At 45.6% G+C, this 26,333-nt stretch overlaps 1 protein-coding gene across 1 annotated transcript; it reads left to right on the top strand.

The window, feature by feature from the left end:
* The first annotated feature begins 3,819 nt into the window (after window positions 1–3,819).
* KIAA0319 (KIAA0319 ortholog) lies at window positions 3,820–26,186 on the top strand. Its single transcript, XM_061995345.1, has 20 exons — window positions 3,820–3,868; window positions 4,612–5,384; window positions 8,059–8,242; window positions 9,272–9,376; window positions 10,043–10,140; window positions 10,533–10,620; window positions 11,138–11,230; window positions 11,830–11,962; window positions 13,205–13,433; window positions 14,163–14,286; window positions 15,449–15,581; window positions 16,401–16,549; window positions 17,300–17,451; window positions 18,547–18,685; window positions 19,934–20,093; window positions 21,242–21,384; window positions 22,663–22,785; window positions 24,136–24,226; window positions 25,082–25,173; window positions 25,993–26,186. The coding sequence occupies exons 1-20, from the start codon at window positions 3,820–3,822 to the stop codon at window positions 26,169–26,171; spliced, it is 3,237 nt and encodes a 1,078-aa protein (XP_061851329.1). The 3' UTR covers window positions 26,172–26,186.
* The last annotated feature ends 147 nt before the right edge of the window (window positions 26,187–26,333 follow it).

The raw sequence follows: 26,333 nt of genomic DNA on the forward strand, positions 1-26,333 counted from the left end.
CTGGCCTGTCAGTGGGGACTCCTACTGAAGTTAGTTGTTGGTGCCTCCTGGCTGTCCTTGGAGCCCTACAAAGATCTATATTACAAATTGAGTTGTAACAATCCTGAATTACTCTTCCATTTATTTTCCCCCTATTTACTGTATGATGTAGATCCTGACACTAATAGTAGTGTTTTGATTTCTCAGCAGAGGGTTTAAACTGGTTCTTTTTCTTCCCTGTAAGAAAGGGAAGCCACCATGTACCCCTGCTAAGTGCCTCATCTTTAAGATTTCCCCTGTTGTTTGCTCTCTCCATTGCAGTTGTAATAAAGGCTACTTCAGTCTTGTAGAATAAACCCACTTTTTCCATGGAGCACTGCTGTTTTGCTTTTCTTTGTCCAGTGATGTCACTTACCAGTTGACAGAGCTGTGAGTGCCACTGGGAGCAGTAAAGCCCACAGTCCATCCAGTGTAACACAGCAGGGGATTTTCAGCTTTTCAGTTTGTTGTTTTAGCACCATTAACTTGCTGTTTGTGCCCTGAACTTGGCAGAGGAAATTGATTTAGAGTGGAGACACAATGCTAACCTAATGTCAGCCTTCAACAAGACCCGCGGGAGCCCCTCTGAGTAGAATTGTCTCTGGATTGCAGAGACCCCTGTGCAATTACAGCTATGTCTTGTAGCTGCAATCACTTGCCATCAGTAGCCACGGGTTTGTTTTCAAGTACAGGTGCCTATTGTTAGAAAATGGTGTGAGAAAGGTGACTTTGCACAGGTCCTAAGCATTGATGACTCTGTGATACCTTCCACGTCTGCTCAGGTTGTTCCAAGGATTCCTCTGTTACAATGGAACAAATGCTCCTGTCATGAACCTCTGTTTTTCTTTCTTCTGTGGTATTAATGCAATGTTAATGTTCAGCTATTAATTGACAATGAAATAACTAATTAGAATTCTTCGTGAGGAGTGAATTTCCTGAAGGATTGTCTTGTGTTCAGCTCTCCTGGAGGTTTCTACTCAGATGTTGCTCTGGGGCTGCTCTCACGACACCACTTGTTCCTGTCCTGGGTTTTGTTTGTGCAAAGAGATTCTGTGACACCTTTTGTAGGGTATCAGTGAACTGCCTCATGCTATATGTGCTGTTCTGCAGCTCAAAGATTTGCCTGTATTTCTAGATACAGGTAATCCAGTCCTCACACATTCTTACTGTTACAGCCCTGGCCTAATTGTGGGTAGGAGATGGCAATGCAGTTCTGCTTGGCTGAGCCCTTTCTCTCTCTCTGAGGGAGAAAATTACTTTGAGTCTGCATTAAAGTCCAGGTGAACCAAAATGCACAGTGAGATTTGGGGTGGAGCAGAGGGGGATAATACAGGCAATTCCTTTTCCTTGGGAAGCTGTCTCTTGTCATATGCTATCTACCAACAGATGTTGTGGTCCTGATCAGCAGCTGCATGTGTTTAAAAGATATGTTTAGTCAAAGAGTTGAATTGAGAGATCAGTTCAGAACTCCACCTTGTCCTTTTGACTAGCTGGAACAGAAGAACGTGGCTTTCAGAGTAAGGCTATATATGTTAGTTAAATGTATGTACTAAATGCTTCTCAGGGCTGCCATCCTTCATCTAGCCAAGACTCAGTCAGATTCCAGCTTGGTGATATTAGTGAAGGACAGAGATTCAACTAGAAAATTCATCTCATGGCCTTAGTTATCTTTAACTGCTGGAGTCTCGTGGCTGGCTGCCACCTTAAATTGTAGGGTTTCTTGTGTTTATGTGATGAAACTTGTGGGGAGCAGTGGGGTATCACAGGGAGGACAAGGAGAGAATTGCCTGCATACACTGCAGCAGTGCTTACTGTCTAAGCTGTTTAAGGAAGCAGGCAGCTTCTGGGAGCTATGTTCTCACATGTGGATCAGAAGTTATACACTGAATTGCAACTGCAGGGACTTTGTGTCTCAGCTTGATCCTACTGTCAGGAAATGTCGACCAGTCTTGCAGTGAACAGGAGCTCATTTATTGTGTAGACATTGAGCATCAATAGATGTGTAGCCACAAAGAGGTGTGGGAGGATGCAGTGCTGCTTTTGTGCTTTCACTGTATCGTGACATGGCGTGTCCCTAAAGATTCAGTGTTGTTCTTAGTGTGGACCCTTCAGTAAACTCTTCAGAAGGATACAGAAGCTGCTACTCATCTTCTTTTAGTGGCAGTGAGGTGATAAAGTTGTCTGTGCAGAGGCAAAAAGCTTATAAATTGAAACAAGATTATTTCTCTGCCTCTGACCTTGTGATGTTCTGATACCGAGCCTGACGCATTTTTCCTCAGGCTAAAGGACTGAAAGTCTCTTGCAGGCATCTGGTCCATTTGGCTGCTTCTGGGAATGAGTGAAGGTTACTGGAAATGCTCAGTATCTCAAAAACCTTGAGTTTCAGTTATAAACTCTTCTGCAAATCACATTTTTTGGTGGCTAAGAACTTTACCAAATCTAGACAGGTTTCCATAGCAACAGGAAAAAGGCTGTGTGTGAGATTATGGTCTTGGCATAAGAATATCTTCCCCTCAGGCTGCTGAGATATTTGGGGTATATGTGTTAAGAAGTTGGGAATAATTATTAGGTTGTCCATTCTATCTATATTCCTCTGTTCTCGTTGGCAAAAGCAACAGAAACGTTCATAAAACGGTTGAAAAGTGAAGCTGGTACCAATTGTGTGTCCTGGACACCTCTCTGGCTTAGCTGAGTGTTCTGGAATAACACACTAAATAAAAGTAATCACTTGGAGTAGTGTGGTAGAATAAATGTGCAGGGAGCCCAAGTTTAGCTGCTGAGCTGCCAGGGTTTCTACTCTGGTTCAATCAGCTTGAGCAAGAGAGCATGTCAAAGTCCTTTCTCCCCTTTGGAAGGGAATGAAGGAAGATGGCCCTTTGTCTGAAGCGATGGGTGGTAAGGAGCCTGCCAGGGCCAGCTGGTTTGCAGCATCTCTGTCATAGGTAGATACAGGTAGCTGCAATAAGAAAGTCATTATTTTTACCAGGTCATGTACTGAGCATCAAAGGGACTTGACTTGCATACTCTGCCTTGAGAAGGGCTGTTCTCTGAAAAAGCACTGCCTGTGTTTTCATTTACAGAGGTGTGTTTTGGTCAGGCACCTTTTCAGGGTCCTTCACATGGGGAAGAGTTGTGAGTTCGGCCAAACCAACGTTTTTTTCCCTTGCACGAGTAATGTTGCTTTGAACTGTTTGTTCCTTAGTAGACTTCTTTGTTGCTTTGGCTCCCTTATTTGGAGAATTTAGTGTCCTGGCAAAGAATGTCTCACTCTAAATTCTGGACAAGTGTCTCCTTATGTTACCTTGATAGCTGTAGCTCCAGGGCTGCCTCATGAGCTGGCTTAACACTGCGTGGATTTTAGCACAGAGCTACTGTCTACCTTTCCTCAGTTAAGGGCACCTGCTAGTTTCCATGTAAAGTCAGAGCAAAACCCAAGTCTGGACAACTGCAGGCTGAACACTTGTGGGTTTTGGGATACAGTGCAAACCTTTCTGCATCTCCAGAGAATGAGATTTCCAGGTAGGTAATTTGTCCTGTATCTTCAGCTTGCCTGATGTACTGTGTCACACATCCAGAAGTCAGGAGGCAATAATAAAGCCCACATTTAACCTGTCTGTTGGTTTTTACTGTGACATTCTAGTTGATGCTGACATCTGACCTGTTTTTCGCCCTGTGCTATCTGTTGCAGTGCTTCATGACCACAGCAGGGTACTAAACAATAATAGAGGAAACTGATGTTAAGCTGTACAAATTCCACAGAGCTGGTTGGAAAAGCAGTTGTCACTGCCCTCCTGGAGCAGCATGGCATTTGGAGTTGGTGTCCTCTGCCTCTTCCTGTGGGCAATAACAGGTAGGAGTTGACTGTGTGACCGTGTTACACCTGAGTGAAGCAAGCGCTCCTGGAGTGTGTATGCAGGTGTGAAGGAAGCATGAATAAGGCAAGAGCTGGAAAATCTCACTGCAAAAAGTTCTTGTAAGGTCCAGCTTTGTGACTGGCACCGGTCTTGGACTTTGAAAAATAGGACAAATACCCTTTTTGTCCCGTGTATCTTAACTCATGGAACACGGGCCAGCAATGTCAAAGAACGCTTTGACACCAGTATGCCTTTGAAATGAGAGCGGAACCACTAACTTGGGGTCGTAGTGTGTTCTTGGTTAGATGTTCTAGTAGTGTGTTGTGGTTCACACAAGTCTTTGCAGAGAGACAAGGTGGTGTAGTGCCTGATGAGGATCTGTGAGAGCACAGTGAGGTACGGAGCTCGCCAGGTCAGGTCACATTGTCTGCGTGTCTGTTGGAGGGGATCTGGTGTTTCCTCGGGGAGGGATGCACCTGCCCTTCTGGTCTCAACTGCAAATAGCCCGTGTCATCCATGGGACAGGTGAGCTGGCTGAGGGATTCAGGGGGAGGACGTATCAAGCTCCTTCACTGAAAAATCCTCCAAAGTGCAAGGGAACGTGCTGGGAAGAGCAACAGTGGTGCTGTTAGTGGAAGGAAGCAGGTCCCACGAGTGTTTGTCTCCCGTGTTTGGTCACAGTAAGCTGTGCTGCAGGTCGATGGGAGCGTTGTGCCTTACGTTGGTGGTGTTGTTTCAGGTTCCAGTAGTGAGCAGTGCAGAGAAGGAGCCACGTACTCGGGGGCAGTGATCTCTCCCAACCTGGAGAGCACCAAGCTGCTGCGTGTCCCTCACGCCGCCTCGGTGCCCGCCTGCACCGCCGCCTGCTGCAGCCTGGCCGCCTGCGACCTGGCCTGGCTGTTCGAGCGACGCTGCTACGTCGTCAGCTGCCAGCACAAAGACAACTGCCAGCCGAAACAAATCGACACCGTCAAGTCCTACCTTACTTTTGTGCTCAGGCCTTCTCAGAGGCCAGCCTCGCTGCTGGGGTTCGGGCAGGCCATCCCGAGCATGGTGTACTCGGTGGGACTCCAGAACGAGCCGTCTGAGGGAGTGGGCAGCCTGAAGGAGCTGTCTCTGCTTGGCAAAGATCCCAGCCTGGAGGACATACCCGAATACATTGATGATTATAAAGAGTTGGAGCGTGACCCCTTTCAGGTGAGCCCCAAGCACGAGCAGAAGGAGAGCACAGACTATGCAGACTGGGGCCTCATGGTGACGGGTGAAAACGGCTTCAACTCTTCCATGGGCGATGATGGAGATAACCAGGAAGACTTTGCAGCAAAGAAAGGGGAGGCTGGGAAGGTGGAAAGCCTTCTGAATAAAACCAGCTCTGCCTTGAACTCTGTCACTGAACGCTCCACAGAGGGGTCATCGTCTCTCCAGGACATGACGCCGACCCCCAGGAAGACATTTGGAAGTGAAGCAGCTGTTCAACTTCTTGCCCAACCTGCTGATGCTTTGCAAAGAGAGGTATGTGTGCCCTTCAGGAAGCAGACCAGAGTGTGGTGAGGCCCCTTTGCAATTGTTCAGTTTTTCTAATCAAGTTGGGTTATTGCTTTGTAACGTAACCCTAACACTCAGGTGGCCTAAAGACCTGTTAATGGCGGAAGCAGAGAGGATTGTCTTAAAAGGCACCACTGGAGGCTCTTTTTCTATTAGATGATATGAAACAGAGCTCTCTTGGGACATTGTGGGCTTTCCTTGGAAGTGTACAGATGAATGGGCTTGGACCTGGTGTGATAATGTTACAGTATTCTCCCCTTCTGACCCCAGCTGTCAGGATCTGTGCTGGCTGAGCTGCTTATGCCTTGTGCATCGCAGAAACCACACAACTTTGAGTTGTGCAAACAACACTGAGCAAACTTGTTCCCCAGCCCTAAGGGAAGGTGTTAATGCAGTCTTGTGAAAGCTATTTCACATATTACTGCAGCAATACATATGGCCAGGCCTCCTTTGTAAATCTCTACTTTGATTTTGCCACTTCAGCCAGCAGAGGAAGATTTTGCCTTATGCACTGCCTGTGTAGATGGTAGTTTATTGTAAAACTGAATGAAGAGAAACCTATTTCTCACTGGGGCATGGAGCAGGCAGCCCTGTGTGGTCTTTACATTGTGCTAGCACAGCCATTCCAATTCCTGAGGAAGGGCTGAGGGATGAGCTCCCTTCTTGCAGAGCAGAAGTAGTGAAGGTCCAAGACTGGGTCGGTTTTTACCCCCAGCTGGAAGTGGTGTTGAAGAGTTGGTCAGACAGCTGTGGTTAGAAGGTGATCTGGCAGTGCTCTGTTAGCAGAGATGGAGGGGATTGGTGGAATAACATTGAAAGCCATTCATTAAATGTATTGTGAAATGACTCTTTCTTCATGTAGAACCTCGAGAAGTCTTTGATAAATTGCCAAAGCAAACACCGTTCCCTGGCCTTCCCCAAGTCCAACTTTAGTCCTTGTTTGCACCCTCCTTCTTCTCACTCAGTCCCTTTTTTGAGGTGACAGCAGAGGAGACTGGGGTCAGTGCATGGCAGTTTCCTTTTAGCCACTTATTAATTACTGCTTTCTCTTTTCTGACCCTGTTCCTTCCTTCATCCTTGCTGGCTTCTCTGTGAGCCTCAGTCCCCTGGGAGCTGGCATGAAGTTCCTCCTTCCAAGTGTCTCCTTCCCTGTTCCCAACAATGTCCCCTTCCACATGTTTCCCTCTCATGTCTCCAGTTGTGTAGCCCTCCCCTCCCATTTTCCCTGCCCACAGTATTGCCCTTCTGTGTCTCTTTCTTCAGAAGCAGGCATTTAAATAAAATCTCATGTGGATTGTTCAGGCACATACTTGTGCTTCCTCCTGAAAAAAACAAAGGTTTCTTTGAAAGCCAAATCTTGTCATTAAGGGAATCTTGAGGTTTTGTACTGGATTAAAGATGCTGAGATGTCTCCAGGTAGCTTTCTCACTGGTGTATAGTCCAAACAACCTCTCAAACTGTGGTGGTTTTGTATAGGTTGTAGAAGTACAAAGGTCTTAAAACCATTTTTTGTTAGTAACTTCAACGAAATATCTTTTGTTTATAGAGTGTTTCCCTGTCCTCTGCCTAATTCTGCCACAGCAATTCTCTGGCTGTGTTCCTAGATCCATGCTGACACACTCCCTTCTGCAGCTTCCTGACAGCTTTTTTTTGGCAAGCAAAACAGAGCAGGGTGGCAAAATGCCTTTCCCTCCCTTCATAGTAATCAGCTAACAGTTTGAGCTGTCTTTTGGGCTGTGACACTGCTTCAGACGTGACGGTGCTACAGGGGCGTGCCTTTTGGCTGCAGAGTCTTGCAGACTGGAGAGATGCTTGGTGTCACTGCAGAGGAAAGGGACGTTTGAGGTGACTTTGCTCCCATCTGTCCTACGAGGCCAGGATGGCTGCTTCTCAGCTGAGGCAAAGGACCAGGAGAGGAGAGAGGCCAGAAGCAGCTCTCAAAAGCAGATTTCCCTCAAATTTGGAAAGCCAAGAAACACTTTGGTTTGCCAAAGCGTGGTAAAGAAGGTGGCTTGGGATGGAGAGAATATGTAAAGGAGAGCTGCCTGAGGGAAAGGTTTTGGGCTGAGTTAGCCCTGCAAAACTTGCCATGTCCTTTGCTGCAGTCCTGGTTTACTAACAGGGAGGGTCAGTGAGAAGTTGGTGTCTTAAGGAGAGAGATTTAAGGCATTTGAGTAGTGCTGAGGAAATAAGGCATGAGCAAGTTCTGGTCTGAGCAGCCGTGGCAAGAGGCAAGGGTTCTGTTACGTTTGTGTGCAGCATGAAGACAATTATACTCACCACACAGGCTTTCTGTCATTGGCTTTTAAAGGTTTATGGCTGTATTTAGACCTGTCCTACTGGTCTTTATTATTTTGAGAAGTGATAGCCTTAGTTGTGTTCCAGGTTACCTCGTTTGCATGGCCACAGCCTATGCTGTCCTGCACCTCAAACTTGGAAAATGGCCAGCATTTCTTACAAAGCCTGATGGAAAAGAACCCCATTCCTCTTTTGATGGATGTTCTGTGTGTGAGTGAAGCCTCCTAGGGACAGAAATTCTAAGCTCACCCTACATGGTGTTTAGAAAACAGTGTACCTCTGAATATAGACATGTGAAAATGCCTCACTTACCACAGCTCTTTCTCTGCAATTTATTTTTCAGGCTGTTACGTCTCCTCCTCCTTCAGACAAGCTGGATTTCTCCCCAGGTGTGTCAGACAAAACCCAGACTCCCACAGTGGCCCCAGAGAATGTCACTGAAGGTGGGGCCGTGCCGCTTCCCACCCCTGCAACGCCACCGGAGCCCGTGCTGCAGTTCACACCAGCTGCCACTGCTGCTAAAGCAGGTAACGTTCCAACCCAGAGCCCAGGGGTACCTCCAGGTTGGGCAGCAGGAGGAGGGAGCTTTCCTACCCTCAGGTGTCCAACCTGTTGTTAGTTAAGGGCTTGCTCTTTATCCAAGTGGAACATCGTCTCACTTTCAGCCTGTACATGCTGCGGACTCCAGACCCCTCAGCCAGTTACTTGTGAGGCAAAGCTCTGACCAAGTCTGTCATTAGCAGGAAATTATACCTCAATCAAATGCAGCAAAGTAAAAAGCAGAGATTAAGAGCCTTTCTAAATGGGTTCATTCTTATACTTGATGAGAAGCGCCAGAGGCTTTCTGGAGTTTCAGAACAGTCTCTTCTAGTCATATTGGGGTGTTTTTGTGTGACTGTTCAGAGCATCACTCCCTCAGTAGGGTTCCTGCTGGAGAGACTTGTCAGATACAATGCAGCAACACATTAATTAAAAATTAAATGTGCAGCCCAGCTACAAAACAACACCTTTGCACTGCTGTACTGCTGGGATCTTAGAAGAGGCAATGAGTTGTGCCTCATCAGTGCCACACAAACACAGAAGTAGTGGTTCTTGGTGAAAGGAGGTATGGCATATGAGTTCTAGTATGCACTATGTTACTTCATTTCATGAGGTTTGTGCTGATGCAGATGGCTTCTCTGTCTTCTGTAACTGCATGTTTTTGTTCCCTGTATTTCCATCTTAGCCCTATGTTTTTTTTCCTTAGTAACTAAATATATATATACACCTGTGACATGCAGGAATAATCACAATGCTTTTTCTCTGAGACAGAAGTAGGGGAAATGACACTTCATATTTGGGGAAGAAGGAAAGCTTTGGTTGGGTAAAAGGTGAAGGAGCAATAGTTACGATTAGAATCGATGGGTATTGGTTATGTACCGAGGAATTCAGGGGTTTTTACTTGCCTGTTCACTGCAGAGTGTCTGTCAAACTTAATCCATTACAAATAGTATTTGAAGATAACAGATGGGATGGTTACAAATTTATTAAAACATAATGTACTCATTCTATCTTAGATACAGTCAAAGAGCTTGTTGTGTCTGCTGGAGATAACATACAAGTGATGCTGCCCAAAAACGAGGTTGAGCTGAATGCCTTTGTTGTCCCGCCACCGCTTACAGGTGAGTTGAGGGGCCTTGGCTTACAGGGAGGTGCACACACTGCCTACCTGTATGTGCACACAAGTCCTGTGGCATGTGAGCATAGAATCATAGAGATGTTTTGGTTGGAAGAGACATTTAAGATCATCGAGTCCCAGCCCTCTCCTCACCCTGCTCAGCCCAGCACTAACCCACAGCCCTCAGCACCTCAGCTCCACGGCTTTGGGATCCCTCCCCCACCTCCCTGGGCAGCCTGTTCCACTTCAGAATACAGCTGACTTCTTTTTTGTGTGTGGTTCCAACTGCAGAGAGGATCTCCTCCTTTGAATTGGTAGAGATAATTTTAAGTGGCTTTTATTTCCAGCCCCTGTACCCATTAGCCAGATGGCTCAGTAGAAGGGCTGTAGTTTCTACCAAACTACGCAAAACGCTGCATCCACTTCACATGAAGCTGTTTTTTGTGAAGAGGTCAGTTATTTGTCAAGTACTTTGCATCCTTGCTGCTTTACCAAGCTACAGCTCACTGTGGAAGTTTTAACATGTATTCCTGCTGCTTCATTTTGCAGCCTTAAGCGGTAGCAGCCACCATTTCCTGCTGTAGCATTTTATCTGACGGATGGTGAATGTCATTTGTTTCCTGAGCTTATCTTGAAGGCAAAGCTGATTACTCTTCTGCTGTGCTCTTAGAAACAGCCTACACCTATGAGTGGAGCTTGATCAGTCACCCTGCAGACTATGGCGGTGAAATGGAGCGCAGGCATAGCCAGACCTTGAAACTCTCTCACGTAAGTGGGCTGTGAGCTCAGGCTCTTTGTGTTTCTGGGGTCCTTTCACAGCAAGCTAACCTGTGAGGGAGGGCACCTTGGTTCCAGGAGTTCAAATGACTGCCAGAGTCTCTTCACATGCACATGCCACCAAATCTTTACCAGATTAGAAGTGTCTTTTTTAGAGTGCTCTAATTATTTTGCAATATAGAATAGAAATTCCCAAGTGTTGGCTTTGTATTGCCCATTTCAGGAGAATGCAAACACATTCTCCCTTGTGTATGTGTTTATGAAAGGTGCTCTGGGTTTCAGCTACCCGGGTTTTTCTCTGTTTACAACATGATTGGCAGGTTTATGCATACTGCTTTTGTGTAATTTGACAAGTAACCTCATTTGTTCTGTGTTTGTCTCAGTTATCAGTGGGACTTTATGTCTTCAAGGTGACAGTTTCTGGTGAAAATGCCTTTGGTGAAGGTTTTGTAAATGTCACAGTCAAACCAGGTAAATCAGTTGGCTGAAATAATTAATGTCTTAAACACAGTCATTGTATGAGATGCTCATCTAATAGTCTGTCAGCTACTGTCTCTGGTAGTCCAGGCAAGCAGAGATGTTTCATATCTTGGTGTCTAGAAAGCATTTTAAAGAAGTGAGTTAAGGATCTTGCTCACTGTGTTCAAGTGCTCTCTGGTCTTGTACCCTCCTCAGGCAAGACCTCAGATAGCATCATGACACCTTTTATGGTCCCCTTCTCCAGTACAACTGGGAGCAGCAATTAGATGCTGAATGGGCTCTGGCTGCAAGTTACAGGCTCAGGTCTGGTCTCAATTATCCCCCCTAGAAGCAGACACTGCTCATCACTGACCTTTTCTCTCTTGCCTGTCCAAACAGGACAGCAGGTGCTGCAAAGCTGTCAATCCTAGATCCAAATCACTGGGGGTTATTGATCTTTAAAGCTAACAGATGAGTTTTGCTTGGATTCTCACTACTTGTTTTCCTCTCCTCTCCATCTTGCTCACAGCAGTCAGAGTTAACCAGCCGCCTGTTGCCGTTGCTTCACCCCAAGTACAAGAAGTTTCTTTACCTACAACTTCCACGTTCATTGATGGCAGTCGTATGTACTGGACCATTCTGTGCTTATATCCTGCATTTTTGGTAGACACTTACAGTGTGATTGTGTGCCAGTTACAAGTGATATTCCTTCTTCTCACTCTCCTCACAAGTTCCTTGATCATGACGTGATTTTTGGGAATTTGAGTCCAGTTCTAAATCAATTTAGTAAATGGAGTGCAGCCTTCTCCTTGGAGGTTGAGATGCAGTGTGGCAGAGGCTGCTGCAGCCAAACAGCAGCTACTCTTCCAGCTTCTTCCTGCCTTGCCCAAAAGGCCTCTGTGCCAGTACGGCTGGGGCCACGGTGGAGACCTGTGGCATAGGTATGATGAGGTGTCATCACTACTGAGAGCAGACAAGTTGGAACGTGCAGAGTCTGAGGCTGATGTTTGTGTGTATGTGTGAAGAATGTTTTCTTTAGATAAAACACACTGTATGTGACTTTACATCTGTGGCTGAACAGCTGTGGAGCAGGAACCCTGTTTGGGTATGCATGAAAAGACAATTGTAGAAAGCCAGGGAGGGATCAGTGTCTGAGAGACTTCAGTATTCATTCCAGCAACTGCTACAAGATGCTGATGTGTTTCTCTTTAATGAATGTAGAAAGTGTTGATGATGTGAAGATAGTGAGCTACCACTGGGAGGAAATTAAAGGTCCTTTGCGAGAGCAGAAGGCATCTGCTGACACACCCGTCTTGCACTTGTCTAACCTTGTCCCTGGAAACTACACTTTCAGGTACCTGCACAGATGCTTTCCTTTTGGGGTTCTAACTAGTCCTGTGTTGTCAGTAAAATGTTTGCCTCTGTGCTCACATGTATCTCCTCAAACAAAAAAGACTTTGCATGGGTAGCATGCTGTTACCCTTCATTTTGCACAGTGGAGAGACTTAGGGACCAGTTTTATTGAAAGTGCTTGCAGGGATTCTGTGGTGCTTCGCAGCACAATGTTGTGCAAGACAAGGTATCAGAACCTAAATACCTCCCATTCCCAGCAATATCAACTGTGACAGAACTTTGGGTTTTTTCCAGCTTAAAAGCTGGCAGTTGTCCTGAGATGGAGCTCTGCAGTCAGGCTGTGAAAGTCATCCCCTGAAGGGTGGGGGAAGACAGAAGGACATTGATCTGTGCTGGTTTGGTAGGAGTCATTCTGCTCTTTATCCTACTACTGCTTTCCTCCATTGTGCTGAAGCTGGATTTTATCCGGACAATGGAAGCAGCATTGGTGTCTCAGGGTGCTTTAATTAATATCAGAGTTCCCTTTTTGATTTAAAGCCTGCTCTGCAGAGGGGCAGGCTTCCCTCTGATCCGGCCTGGGTGATTTAGCTGCCAGTAAGTACCAGCCTACCAGTGAATATATTATGTACCAGTGTAGCATCAGCAGAACGTTGAAGCCAGAATGTATATATGCATTGAAGGTGGTGCTTTGCATAAGCTTCAGCTTCCATTCTCTGCTCTTTACTGGAATTGTTCCATATTCCCCAGTAGCAGAAGTGAGCATAGGATTTTTGTTTGGTGTTACAAAGGACAGAGCTTGCTTACTAGCAGTACTGTGTGTTCCATATCCCAGAGAAGGAAGAAATCATTTGCAATATCTATGCACCTTTAGGGGAGGCTGAGGCACTTGAGCAGTAGAGCAGCAGTGTGTTCAAGCTTACAGGGAGGTAGCTGGTCAACAAAATCCAGTGCTCCCAATGTGCATGGATGTGTACCTCCTGCAAAAGTCTGTGTTCCCTAATGACAGAATTAATGAGCACCAGTTTTGTTCCCCCTTGGGGAAAGTTGTACTTGAAAACAGTCTTCTGAATTTCTTTCTTAGCTTAGTTGAGGGAGATGTGTTTCTACAGCACAAGTTCATATGATCTGATCAGTGGCTCTACTATGGTTGGTGTTTGAAAGGTTCCAGGCAAAAGTTAAACCTTTGAACATAGGACTTGGCAGGAGTCCACCTTAACAGGCTTCCAATACTGTTTTTTGGCAGACTGACAGTGATTGACTCAGATGGAGCAGCCAACTCCACTATTGCATCTCTGAGTGTCAACAAGGCAGTGGACTACCCACCCATTGCCAATGCAGGCCCTAACCAGGCAGTCACCCTGCCCCAGAACTTCATCACCCTCAACGGGAACCAGAGCAGTGACGACCACGAGATTGTCAGCTATGAGTGGTCACTCAGTCCCAAAAGCAAAGGCAAGGTGGTGGCAATGCAGGTATGGCTCTTTCTCCTTTGCACAGCATTGGAAAGCCCTTTCACCTTTCTCTCTAACACATACCTAACTAACTACTGGGAAGCACTGCAGTATCTAGAGTGCTGTTGCTTTGTTGTGGGTTTTGTTGCAATGATTGCAATGGAACAGACATCTCTGCTGGTTAGTTTATTGTTGATCAGGCCACTTAATTATCATTGTCATCTTTATCCCTGAAAAAAAAACCCCTAATTGCACTGTGATTTATTATTCCTCACGTGAGGGATGCCACAGATGTTCATTTTGTTAGCAAAAGGACCTATAGCTGAAAGCAGCCATTTCATAGGCTTACAGAGATACCAACTACTACTGCTGGAAGACAGTAACTGAAGACTAACTCACAAATATCTCTGAGGAAATGGAATAAGCTGTAGTAACTTCCATCAGTGTTTAATTCCCTAACAGTGAAAGCTGATGCCCTGTGTGTTTAACACTGCTGTTAAGAGGTGATGTAGCAATTGCACCGACAGGAGAAATTAAGGTTTATTGTCCATAACTGGTTTTCTGGGCTGGTGGGAGCAGTTGCAATAGCAAATACATTATGTCTGTCTGTGCATCTGATTTTAAGTCTCCCTTTTACACACCAAAAGGTGCTTGAACTGCTTGCACAACTAAGTCAAATGTTACTTCTGTGTTGCCGTTTGCTCTGTAACCCGCGCGCGTTTGTGTTTCCCGCTGTGCCCTGGCGCGCAGGGGGTGCGCACGCCGTACCTGCAGCTCTCGGCCATGCAGGAGGGAGATTACACCTTCCAGCTGACCGTGACCGACTCGGCGAGGCAACGGGCCACTGCTGAGGTCACGCTCATCGTGCGGCCTGGTGAGTCTTAGCCAACGTCCTCATCAACAGCCTGGGTGAAGGGATGGAGTGACCCTCAGGGAGTTCACTGATTCTGGCACCAAACTGGGAGGACTGGCTGTTCCACTGGAAGCCTGTGCTGCCATTCAGTGAGATCTGGACAGGCTGAGGGTTGGGCAGAGAGGAACCTCATGGGGTTCAACAAGGGGGAAGTGCAGGGTCCTGCATCTGGGGAGGAACAGCCCCATGCACCAGTACAGGCTGGGGACTGACCTGCTGGAGAGCAGCTCCAGGAGAGGGACCTGGGAGTGCTGGTGGGTGCAAACTAACCATGAGCCAGCAACGTGCCCTTGTGATCAAGAGCCCAAAGGCATGCTGGGGGGCATCAAGAAGAGTGTGGGCAGCATGTCAAGGAAAGTTCTCCTTTCTCTCTCCTTTGCCCTTGTGAGGCCTCATCTGGAGTCCTGTGTCCAGTTCTGGGTTCACCAGCACAAGAGGGACAGGGAACTGCTGGAGAGAGGCCAGTACAGGGACACCAGGATGATCAGGGAACCAGAACATCTTTCTTATGAGGAAATGCTGTGGGACCTGGGGCTGTTCAACCTAGAGAAGGCTGAGGGGGGACGTCATCAACACAAGTGCCTAAAGCATGGGTGTCAGGAGGATGGGGTGACACTCTAGTGTCCAGCAACAGGACTAGGTTGGAAACAGAATAGTAAGTTATATGTTTCTGCACCAAATCCTCAGAGGCTCTAAACTGGCATTGGTGACATCATGCTGACCTTGAGCATCAGAAAACTGAGACGATGCGACCTTTGAGGGCAAAGAGCTGTATTCGTGTGGGTGGCTTTGAAAGGGATGTAGTGGTAGAACCAGGAGATTACCCCACCACTCTTATTATAAAACACTTCATATAATGCACTGAGCATGCTGTAAAACTTTTGGGCTGTGAGTCAGATGTGACTGTGCAAAAGAGAAGCAATTGCTGTGGGATGTGGATTATTGCAGAGCTGGTCTCTCCCACCTGGTATTTTCTGCTGGCTTGTGCATGTTGTATTTGTGCCTTTTACCTTTGAGACGATATATGAAATCTGGAATAGACTTCCTTGTAAAATCTTCTCTCTGGAAGTTGTTGCCACTGACTACCTAGCAAATGTCCTACTGCTAAATATTATCTTTACAGAAAATAATAGTCCTCCAGTAGCAGTGGCTGGCCCTGACAAAGAATTGACCTTCCCAGTAGAAAGTACTACACTGGATGGAAGCAAAAGCCAAGATGACCAAGGCATTGTCTTCTATCATTGGGAAAATATCAGGTATCTTGAAATTTTACTGATTTCCAGTACAATAGAGAGCAAAGTGAAAGTGATTGGGGATACCAAAGCCTCTTGTGCAATTCTATAGGTTGATGAGCTCTCAGAGAGCTGCTTTGAGGATCTTCCCACCCTTGTGGTAACAGCACGAGAGACAGGAGTTTTAAGTTCAACTGGGAAAGCTTAGGCAATTTTGAGCTGAGAAATGACAGGAACTTCTATGCCTCCTGTTAAAAAGGGAGTAACAGGCTTGAGTACCCTCCTGTAACGTACAAAGTTTTCCCATCAGTGCTTTGAAGTAAAGTTTCTCAGTCCCTTGTTTGCTGAATGATAAACTGACAATCTGTTTAGCCTGAGCTTTCTGACTAAATCACTTTGATGACTGAAAATAGCTTTACAAAAGTTTGTAATTGTATTCTTATGTGCAAAACTAACTGATCCTCAATAAAAGGATTAGCTCCTGCAGCTGCCATGCCTGTGGGACATTTGCTGGCACTCTGTGCATTTTGTGAGTGGCTCTTACTGCAGCCACGTTTGCACGCTCACGTGAAGCAGTATAACTAGGAGACTGAGCTGCTGGGCTGCACTTCCTACTTACATCTTGACTGAGTCTGTGATGCTTGGGTGCTTTTAGTGTCTTGAAGAACTGGATTTATGAATGCTCTGAACTAAACTCGCATCTCTCCTAAGTCTTTAACCATCAGAGCTTATGGCAGTGCTAGAACTACAGTGCACATGAAAGCAGATGGCACAAGCCAGGCTGCTGAAAGAGCAGTTTGGCTGTCTGTGCAGGATTATTTTTTCTGACATGTTTTGTTTCAGTGGCCCAAGCTCTGTGCAGATGGAAAACAGTGACAAAGCAATAGCAACTGTGACTGGCCTGCAGGTTGGGACCTACCGCTTCAGGCTGACTGTGAAAGACCAGCAGGGCTTGAGCAGTGCATCCGCCCTCTCCATTACTGTGAAGGAAGGTGAGCCTAGTTCCTGCCTCTTGGGATGTGGTAGATAACTTGGCCAGTTTGTTCCTGACACAACATAGAGGAAATCAGAACAGGCAGGAATAACTTGTTGTCATCTTTCAGAGGTATTCAAGACTGGGTACTGCTAGTTTGTAATAAAGTACTATTGTGAGTGACTGACAGACTCAACTCCACTTACTGCAATGCTTTTTAAAGTTAAATGTATGGAGAATTAGTAATAAAAATGCCCCCAGGTTCTATATTTGGTCATGCAGAGCCTGCTTCATTAAGAGGAGTTGTTTGGGTTTTTATTCTGAAGGTTAAGCTTTGAGCAGAAAATCAAATTTACTGTGAGATCAAAGTAACATCCTGATTACACTTTGCCTAAATACAGGCACTGTGAAGATACAAGACCTTACACAAGCTTCTGTTGGGTATTAAGTGATTCTCAAGATGAGAGGAGCCCAGCATGGCGATCTTATACCGAAAAGTCTTTGTGCTTGACTAAGAAGATCTGATGCTTAAGTGAGACTGTAAATAGAGTCACCTCACAAAGCTTTGGAAAAAGAATGTTCTTTTGGTGGTACCTCTAACTTGTATTCTCATGGTGGACTCTTTCTCATGCTGTGCTTTGCCACAATTCAGTTTTTACTGCCTCCACCCAGCAGGTGAAGGGTTGCCAAACAGGTGTATTGGCAATGGTGTGTCATGTTCTGCATGCTTTGAAAGCAAATCCTTCTCTTCTACTGTTTTTATGGCCAGAAAACAACAGTCCACCCCGGGCACATGCTGGAGGGAAGCATGTTCTAGTGCTTCCAAATAACTCTATTACCTTGGATGGCTCAAGGTCTGCTGATGACCAGGGGATCGTGTCGTATCTCTGGATTCGGGATGGTCAAAGCCCAGCAGCTGGGGTGAGTTTTTCAAAGGCTCTGAGGAGTCACTTTTGGCTCTTGTTGTCCATGCAGAGTCAGTGCAGCAGCCCAGCAGGTATGAGTAGTTAAGAGGCATGCTGGCTGGCTGTGGTTTGTCTCCTTTGCTCTCTCTGCTGCTTTGTTTCAAGAGGATTGTGGTATTTCCAATACAGCTGTAGAATATGGGAGTGAAGGAAGAGGCCTGCAGCAGCAGGGGCTTAGCTGGGAAAGATTTGAGACAGAGGAATGAAGTTGTGTCCCTTAAGGAATAGTTGGTGATAGTACCAAGCTGTTGTCTTTGAGAGAAAAATCATGTGAAATGCAGATATTCCAAAGGAGGAAGGGTCTGAGAGAGCTAAGGAATCATGTCTGGTACCAAATGAGGCAAAATTTGCAGATAAGAGTGGTGTTTGATGCTAGATGTGTAGATACCTTGCCTAGCAGAACACAGCAAATAACCTGAGTCATTAAGGCAGTGGAGTCTGCTCTCTGAGTAAAGGCTGACAGCAGGAGTACCTTGTGATAAACTTCAGTTTATATGTCAGCTCCCAAAACTGTGATACCTTCTTTTGCCTATCTATCTACACAAAGGGTTGTGGGCAGCTCTTTGCTGTCAGGAAGATAGTGGCAAATCAGCAAGAGCTGGGAAAGGAGAGACAGCACAGTGATAACAAAGCTTCTAGAAGCAACCCACACGAGGGTGTGAGAAGAATTGAGGAGGTTTAGGTGGCAGAGACGGTAGCTGGAAATACATGAGCTTCAGGAAATGGAAATGATTAGTGAGTTAAGAAAGCAGAGCAGAGGACAACTGAGAATAAGAGTGTAACTGTTTCAGGTTTTCAGACAGATGAGTGCTTGAGAATGTCAGCTCTTCTGTCTGGGTTTCTTTTTTACCAGAAAATCTCCATACCCTGCAGACATCCTCATTACCTGCCACTTCCACATTTGCACTGCTGTGCCATAAACTGTGGCCAGGTCACGTTTGTCCCAGGGGCAAAGGAAGAGCTCACGCTGACATCTGGGACAGCCAACTTGCTACTTCCAACTTGCACCTTGCTCTGAAGGGTATAATCAGCCTGGTCCCTTTCTTTGCAGGATGTGATCCAAGGCTCAGACCATGAAGCAGTGCTGCAGCTGACTAATCTGGTGGAAGGAACCTATACTTTCCACCTGAAAGTGATGGATGCAAAGGGAGACTCGGATATTGACTCAGCCACCGTGGAAGTGCGGCCTGGTATGACAATTAAAAGGTCATCGATATGTTGCAAATACCTCACCTTTGTTCTCCTTTTCACTTACTTGTTTCAATGTTTGACAAGATTCTCTCAAGTTAAAGCCCAAAGGCAAACAGGTCTCTCTGTTCCTGCCTTCTTACTGTTTATCTCAATAGGCCTGAGTGTGTCAGAAGACATGTCAGGACTGTAAACTACCAATTACACTATTGCCTTGCTGGAAGCAGGGAGAGATTACAACCATACTTCCTAGTTAATATTTTTCATTAAGTCTTTGTTGCTTTGCATTCATTGTAAGTTTTTTGCTTCTTTGTTTTGCTCTGGTTGTTAGCAGTTTGGCCAATGGAAAGAGATGGGAGCTGAGCACTAAGTTTAGGTACCGATGCTGTGGCTGTGTGTTTGGTGGTTGAAAGTGTGATTTCACTCTTGTTTTCCTCCTTTCACCCTGAAGGACAAAAACAAACCTCAAAGAATTTCAGGGTCTTTTAACTGCTCTGTTTGCAGTTTGCTTAGTGCTTGTGTCCAGACCTGGTTTCAAATGCAGGGTAAATGGCTGTGTGAGGGAAGCATAAGCTGAGGTTTCAGGAAGTGAGTCTGAAATCTTGGGTCTGTCAGATTTCTCGTTTTCTGGTTCCTGGGCAATGGTTTTATTTCTGTTCCTCACTTTGTTACTGAATGTAGTCATGATCATTAGCTCAGGTATCTGTGAAGCTTGTTTTGTTTGCAAAGTACTCTAGAAGTTCCAGTATTATTTAACAGAACCCTCAGTTTTGTGGAAGCAGACGTATTTGGTATTTCTCAAATTTACCATCCTCATTTTGACTTGCTCACACAGTTCTTCTGCTACCATGAGTCCACCATTGCCTCCCTTTTGCTGGCTAGCAGCTAGCAGTAGATAACTAGCAGGGAAAGTTAGACCCTCCTAGTGCTTACCTCTGACCTTAAGATTTAGTGGGGATAGAAGTTGCAGTTCTGCACAGAACTGAACTGAAGTACAAACCAAAGGGCTTTCTTCCAACTGAGAGACTGGTTTGCTGTTGTAGGACCCAGCAGGTTTGTTTCAGAGGGAAGGTGAAAATGTAGGCTAAGTGTTCTTCTAAGAACACAACAGAGTTGATTTATAAGGGATATGGGTCTTATGCAGGAAAAGATAGTGTTAATAAGGACTTCTGAGTACTGCATGTTGTCTTGAGTTGTTACCAAAATGAATTACCAGGCTCTGAAAGAACAGCACGTTCTTCTTCTGTCAGATCCCAAAAGGAGTGGTCTGGTGGAGCTGATTCTGCAAGTTGGAGTGGGCCAGCTGAGTGAACAGCAGAAGGACACGCTGGTGAGGCAGCTGGCTGTGCTGCTGAATGTTTTGGATTCGGATATCAAGGTTCAGAAGATACAGGCCTACTCAGACTTAAGGTACAAAGATATCCTGCTGTGCCAGGGAGATTTGCCATTTTTCATTGGCTCTTTCACAGCTCATAATTAGTTGCAGAACAATCTTTTCTGGGATGACCAAGAAAAACACGAGGGCTGTGCATATATTTCTGTGTCTTTGTTCCATATGGTACTATTGTTTCTCCCAAGTCCTGCGTGGAGTGAGACAGACAGACACTTTCTTACAGCAAAGCAAGCCATGTCTTTCAAAACAAGGTTCCAGCTGTATCTGACCAAACTTGAGTTATTTCCCTTTTCTTCTACTTCCTCTCAAAGGTTTTGCTATTCCAAGTAATTTATAAACATTTTCCCAGGTAACTGTTTATAGATAATCTATTTATTGCAAAGAAAGCCACGTGGTGGGTACTCCTAAGTGTGGTGTCTTGCTCTGAGGCAGAAACATCCCCACTGCCAGGTACAGTGCTAGAGGTCGCTATGTGTACCCAGAGAAACTTCTCAGCATGATGAGTAGAATCTGTTGGCATAAGTTGGCTTTAAATTACTTCTTGTTAACTCCTTGCTGATTTAAAACCCATCTTGGTTCCTGTTTAGCTGTCAGGGAACCACTTCCAATCTAAAACCAAACAGCTTGGCCAAAGCTGTAATTTATAGCTGTGATAGTTTTAATCACGGCTTCCAATTACTGCTTTTCAGATGAAGATGCTGTCTGGAGCATCTGATACGGGATGAGACCAACAGCACCCAACTTCAAAAGGGCGGGAGGAAGTTCTCCGTCTCACTTGCTTCTGGGCTTTTCCTTCTCTTAAATTCAGTTTCTTGAAATCCCTTAAACAGCTTCAGAGTGCTTTGGGACAGGTTGGAGATGAGAGTGGGGACAGCAAATGTATTTAAAGCAAGAGTCGGGAAGACTAAGGAGGGAATGAAAGGTGCTCTCGCCCTTAACCTTCTGCTGTTGAAACTGAGCGCAGAGAACTGCTGGTGTTCCCAGCTCAGAAAGGAGTCCGTTGGCCTTTGGAGGGACTTTGTGATCCACAGACAGAGCTCCCTAATCTTTGTCAGCGGTGCCATTTGCTTTCCAGAAGCAAAACAAACGCAAGGGCCGTGAGCCGAGTGCTTTGGCAGGAGCGATGTGTGGCAGCGGCCGTGACCGTAAGCTGTTCTTCCCGCAGCACCGCCGTGGTGTTCTACGTGCAGGACGGGCACCCGGCCAAGGTGATGAAGGCGTCGGACGTGTCACGAGCTCTGCACGTGCAGCTGCTGAAGGAGAAGGCTGACTTTCTGCTCTTCAAAGTCCTGCGGGTTGACACAGCCGGTACGTCTGGGACCCTGCTGACTCACGGCAAGAGCTCTGCGGGCGTTGGGCTAACGCAGTGCCTGGAGGGGCTCTGTCTGCTGGCTCCTGTCGGCGCTTGGGTGCAGCTTTCTGAAAGATGGTGACGGTGGATACTGAAATTCGTGTCCATTTGTGCCAGTAACTTGTGTTCTTTTAAAAGACATCATGTGTAACAGCAGGCAAAAGCCCGTCTTAATCTGGCCTGCATCAGAAAGGCCCAGGGAGGGAGGGTAAAGGTACCTCACTCATACTTCCAGCTTCTGTTGGAAGATGGGCGAAACTGAATGTAGCTGTAATAGAGAATGTTACATGTCCCTGACTCCTTCAAGGCTTTTAGTGTTCAGTAATAGGCTTGTAATGTACCTTGGTTTTGCCTATCTATTGGGCGAAATGATCAGTGTGTTACAACCTAGTCTTGTATGTGCAATGTAGACAGACTACTGGGCTTTCTTATAGTGATTGTAACATTATCTTTTCCCCAGAAAAGATGCTTCAACTTCTAAACCTATTCTGAACTTCACTAACCATGTGAATCCCTCATGATACTCAGATATTTCACATAGGATTTCTCCATCATTTAAAATTAGGACATAACACAACTGCAAGTAAAGTGGGGAAGCTCTGGCAAGAAAGCAGCCATTGATTGTGTAGTAAATCCTGTCTGTCTTTAGCTGTTGGAAAGGACTGGTTTTCTGTTGGAAATGTACCTTGAAAATAAGGCATTGACTTTTTTTCTTGGATAGTATTTTGGTTTGGTCTGATTGGACTCGCTGACTTAGCAGTAGCTACAACTGTAAGCACATGAGGTATGTAAACATTCTGGCCTCAGGTGCTGCAATTCAGTTTTGGAATACTGCAATACACTCTTATTGGCGTGGTGCTTGTCTTCTGGTACCTCAGAACACTGGTGTTCCTCAGTTTGTGTGTACTTCTGAAGTTCTTAGAAGAATGGGATGAAGGAAGGAGCAGGTCTGAATTGCATTGCTTTAACTCCTTGATTTCTGGTTAGAATGAACTGTTCTTGACTTGCATACAGTTTCAGTGTTGAATGCATAAGGTGTATTCTTATCTTTCTCTTCCAAGCCAGCAATCTGCTGAATTGTAAATCTATTTAACACACAACACCAAAGGAAAGGGAAACTTCAATACCAGAACATTAGGAACTTAAATGTTTACCCCTATCCTAGCCTGACAATAAGAGATGCATGACAAGTTGTCTGTTTGCACAACTGACCCTAAGTTTGGCTTTGTTCTTAGCCTGTCTTTTAAAATGCTCTGGCCATGGACACTGTGACCCCATAACCAAACGCTGCATTTGCTACCAGCTGTGGATGGAAAACCTGATTCAGCGTTACCTAAATGATGGAGAGAGCAATTGTGGTGAGTTTGGGTCTTGTGGGATGTTTTTCAAGCGCAACTTATCTCGTGAGGCTGGCTTTTTGATGTCAGGATGGGAAATACTTAGGGGTAGATGCTGAGGGAAGAGTAAAGCAGTCACTTTATTTTCCAGCCCAGCAGTATCTTTCTATAGAAAAGTCTTGGGATTCTAATGTCTTGACAGTAGTAGCCTGTATTTCAAATGCTTGTGTTTTAAAAGGTATCCCTGTTTGAGGAAAAAGCACAGGAGCTTTGTCATGGGGGGGAGATCTTGTTGCAGTTTGGGACCAGTCAGGAGGGCTGTTGATAGAATGGGCATGGCAAAGCTTTTGGGTGCTGTTCATCTGGTTGTTGCAAAGCTGAAAAAGAGGCAACAACTTGGATCCTCTTAAGCACGTGGTTGTTGATGTGTCTGGGCTAGAAGTCTGATCTGACCTAAGGAAAGCAAACACCAGTGTTCTGGACTAGCCAATATAGTCCCCTGTAAAGCCTCAGCTTTTTAGCATGCTGTTCCTTTCTGTTTGGCAGATGCAGTTTAGTTTCACCAGCTTGATCGTGTCCCTATTCTGTGGCACACCTAACGAATCAGCTAAGCTTCTCTCCTCCAAATTGTGAATAGTTTTAAGTCAGCTACATTGATCTTAAGCTGAAATACGAAGCTCAGCTCTTAGTAGAGTGCAGGCTTGGAGACATCAGCAGCCAGCAGTGCACTGGTCTGCAAGTAAATCTATAGAAACTAATAAGGAGCTTGCTACAAGCCATTAAGTAACCATGAGCCATATGTCTGTTGGTGAGCAAAGACTGACCAACACAAGTGTTGGTTTTAAGTCTGAGGCTGGCACCTCCTGCAGCCCTGCCCTGATGCTGTGTTGTTCCACAGTGAAACAGTAATGATGAAATAGTGAGTGTGTATGTGTTGGAGTTCACACTATTGCACATCTCACGTCTTTGTGGATTTAAAAGTGGAAACATGCAGTTAGAGGGACCTGTCTCTAACCAGCTGCTCTTTTCAAGCACTGCTGAAATGCCAGACCCAGGGTGCACCTACATTTCATACAGAGAGCAACCACTGAGGTGGTGACCTTGCCCTCTTGACTTTCAGGTCTCACCTGGACTTCACACACCTTGGGGTGGTAAAAGGTGTGGGAATGGAGGAAGGTTGTCAAATGTGCACTTTCAATTTGGAAGCTTAAGAATTGTTAGGGGTTCTTCTGAGAGTGTGAAGGTGCTAAGTTTTCGTAAGCTCCTGTTTCTGCTCCCCATTCCTGGGGACTGGGTGTTTTAACAGAGTTGTTTGAGATGTTATCTTATCCCTGTTACCTTACACTGCACTGCTGTGTTTCTGTTTTGCAGAGTGGAGTATACTCTATGTGACTGTATCTGTTTTCACATTGGTTGTGGTCATGGTGGGACTTGCCTGGTTCTGCATCTGCTGCTGCAAAAGGTCTGTGACTTGTGTTTCCTTTTAATGGGGTATATGCAACAGCTGCACACAACTGCCACATTTTGGTCCAGTCCTTATCACTAAACCACTGACACGTGAGGAGCTTCCTGTGGCTGTTTCTGCCTTGACTTTCACTGAGAAAAGGAATATCCACGTGTGCCTCTGTGCTTTTATGCATTTTGAAAAACACAAAGCTAATATTGGGGTATCCTTCACTTTAAGGGATAATTTCTGTTAAAATGCTGTATTTGTAGATACAAATTGTAGATCCAGCACTCTGTATTAACGAGCACATGAGTGTCTGCAGCATTGTGGAAGTAGATGCTGGGGAAGGATGCAAAGGAAGAAAGACCCAAGTGGGGATTTGCCTGCAGTGCAGCAGGGCTTTGTCCCTGCATGAGTGTGAGGGAGCCAATCTCCTTTTTTTCATCTGGTCTTCTCTCTAAGCATAAGCAGACAATCACTACTTAAATTATCTCAGTTTAAAAAAATAGGAGGGAGGGACTAAGCACCTTTTACAGAAGTTTTACTTGGAAACAAGTGAATATATGTCCACCTTGTGTCTAGTTACCGTGTTGAAATTGAACCAACTGAACCCCTGTGGCCTAGGAAAGGAAAACAGTCTTTCTTGCTTTCTTCGTCTTTGTGTATCAGAGAGAAAACAAATTAAACCTTCTGGACCAGATTGTAACAGCTGCTTTATGCAGATATAACCTCAATTCTTTAAGTGGAGGTGAGAGGGTAGGATGAGGTGGTGTGTGCTGGGGTATGTAGCTACGTGCATGAAATGGGAGGGGGAGCAGATCTATGTATGTACATGAGAACTAAAGGTCGTTGTGGGGTAACTCTTTTCAGCAGGAAGAGGACAAAGATAAGAAAGAAAACAAAATATACCATCCTAGATAACATAGATGAGCAAGAGAGAATGGAGCTACGACCCAAATATGGTAAGTGGTGCCTGTTGCAGGTGGGAATTGCTCCATTAAGCTTACAGCCCGAGGGTTTGAGCTGGGAGGAGCCTGAGAGCCTGGCCTACACCTTCAGGAATGGCACAGGCAAACACAGATAGTGATAATGGTTAGAGGAGAACCACTTCATTTCTTTTGTGATGCCTTGGGCTCAGCCACTGCTCTTAACTTTTTTCAGTAGTCTTAATTTAGAGCATCTGATTGTTCCACAGACTTTCTCCATGTACCCACTCCTCCTCCACACACACTTCCCTTTGGAGCTGGTTGTATTGCTGTGCAGCAGTTCCCTCCTGGCTCATAGGTGCTCTGTTAAACATCAGCAGACTTGAGGTGCTGCCCTCTGCTCACACATGTCTTGGTTTACCTGAGGTTCATCATTTTTTTAAGAGGGGAAACACCAGAATCTAAGGACATCAGATCCTCCTGGGAAGTTGCTGTGCTGTAGAAACTGTGACCTTTGGTTGCCACTCGTGTTGGTCACAGACTCATTTCCAGGTTCAAGCTGTTAAAAGTACACTAGTTTTGAAATAATTAGATGATCCTGGTGCAAAGCTAAATGCATATATTCACATTTCTGAGCCAGCAACTTGATGTGCCTGCAGTGAAGTCAGAAGAGTATCTGCCTGACAGTGTGTGGTGCCTTCTAGACCGATTTCTCTCTCTGTGGTGGCAGTGGTGCACGCTGTCATGCTGCAGAGAATATCTTCACTAGTCTTTTTTGTCACAGCAGAGGACAGTTAGTCCTTACTAAAAAAGTGAAACCTTTCTAACAAGCTTGTTCTGCTTTTTCATTGCCAGGTATAAAACACAGAAGTACAGAACACAACTCCAGTCTGATGGTCTCCGAGTCGGAGTTTGACAGTGATCAGGACACTATCTTCAGCAGAGAAAAGATTGAACGGGAGAATCCCAAGAGCCTGATGAATGGATCCATCAGAAATGGAGTTTCCTTCAACTACAGCTCCAAAGACAGATAACTGAATGAGGGCAAAAGCACAGAACACGCTGGTCCATCACATCTGAAACGGTGTTGGCCCACTTCTGTTGTTCCAGAACTGAAAGCTTCCTAAACTGTCACCTAATTGCAGATGAAAGGGTAAATTTCCAGCACAGTTAGGGGAAAGGAGGAGGAGGAATTA

This window comes from Colius striatus, chromosome 4 (assembly GCF_028858725.1).
Source record: "Colius striatus isolate bColStr4 chromosome 4, bColStr4.1.hap1, whole genome shotgun sequence".
In the NCBI taxonomy this organism is placed as follows: domain Eukaryota; kingdom Metazoa; phylum Chordata; class Aves; order Coliiformes; family Coliidae; genus Colius; species Colius striatus.

Excerpts from the sequence above, each read along its gene's own strand:
- KIAA0319 (XM_061995345.1), top strand. The coding sequence starts at position 3,820 with ATGGCATTTGGAGTTGGTGTCCTCTGCCTCTTCCTGTGGGCAATAACA. Across the intron at positions 11,963-13,204 it reads CCTGGAAACTACACTTTCAG|ACTGACAGTGATTGACTCAG; the intron begins GTACCTGCACAG and ends GTTTTTTGGCAG. Across the intron at positions 17,452-18,546 it reads GTCAAAGCCCAGCAGCTGGG|GATGTGATCCAAGGCTCAGA; the intron begins GTGAGTTTTTCA and ends CTTTCTTTGCAG.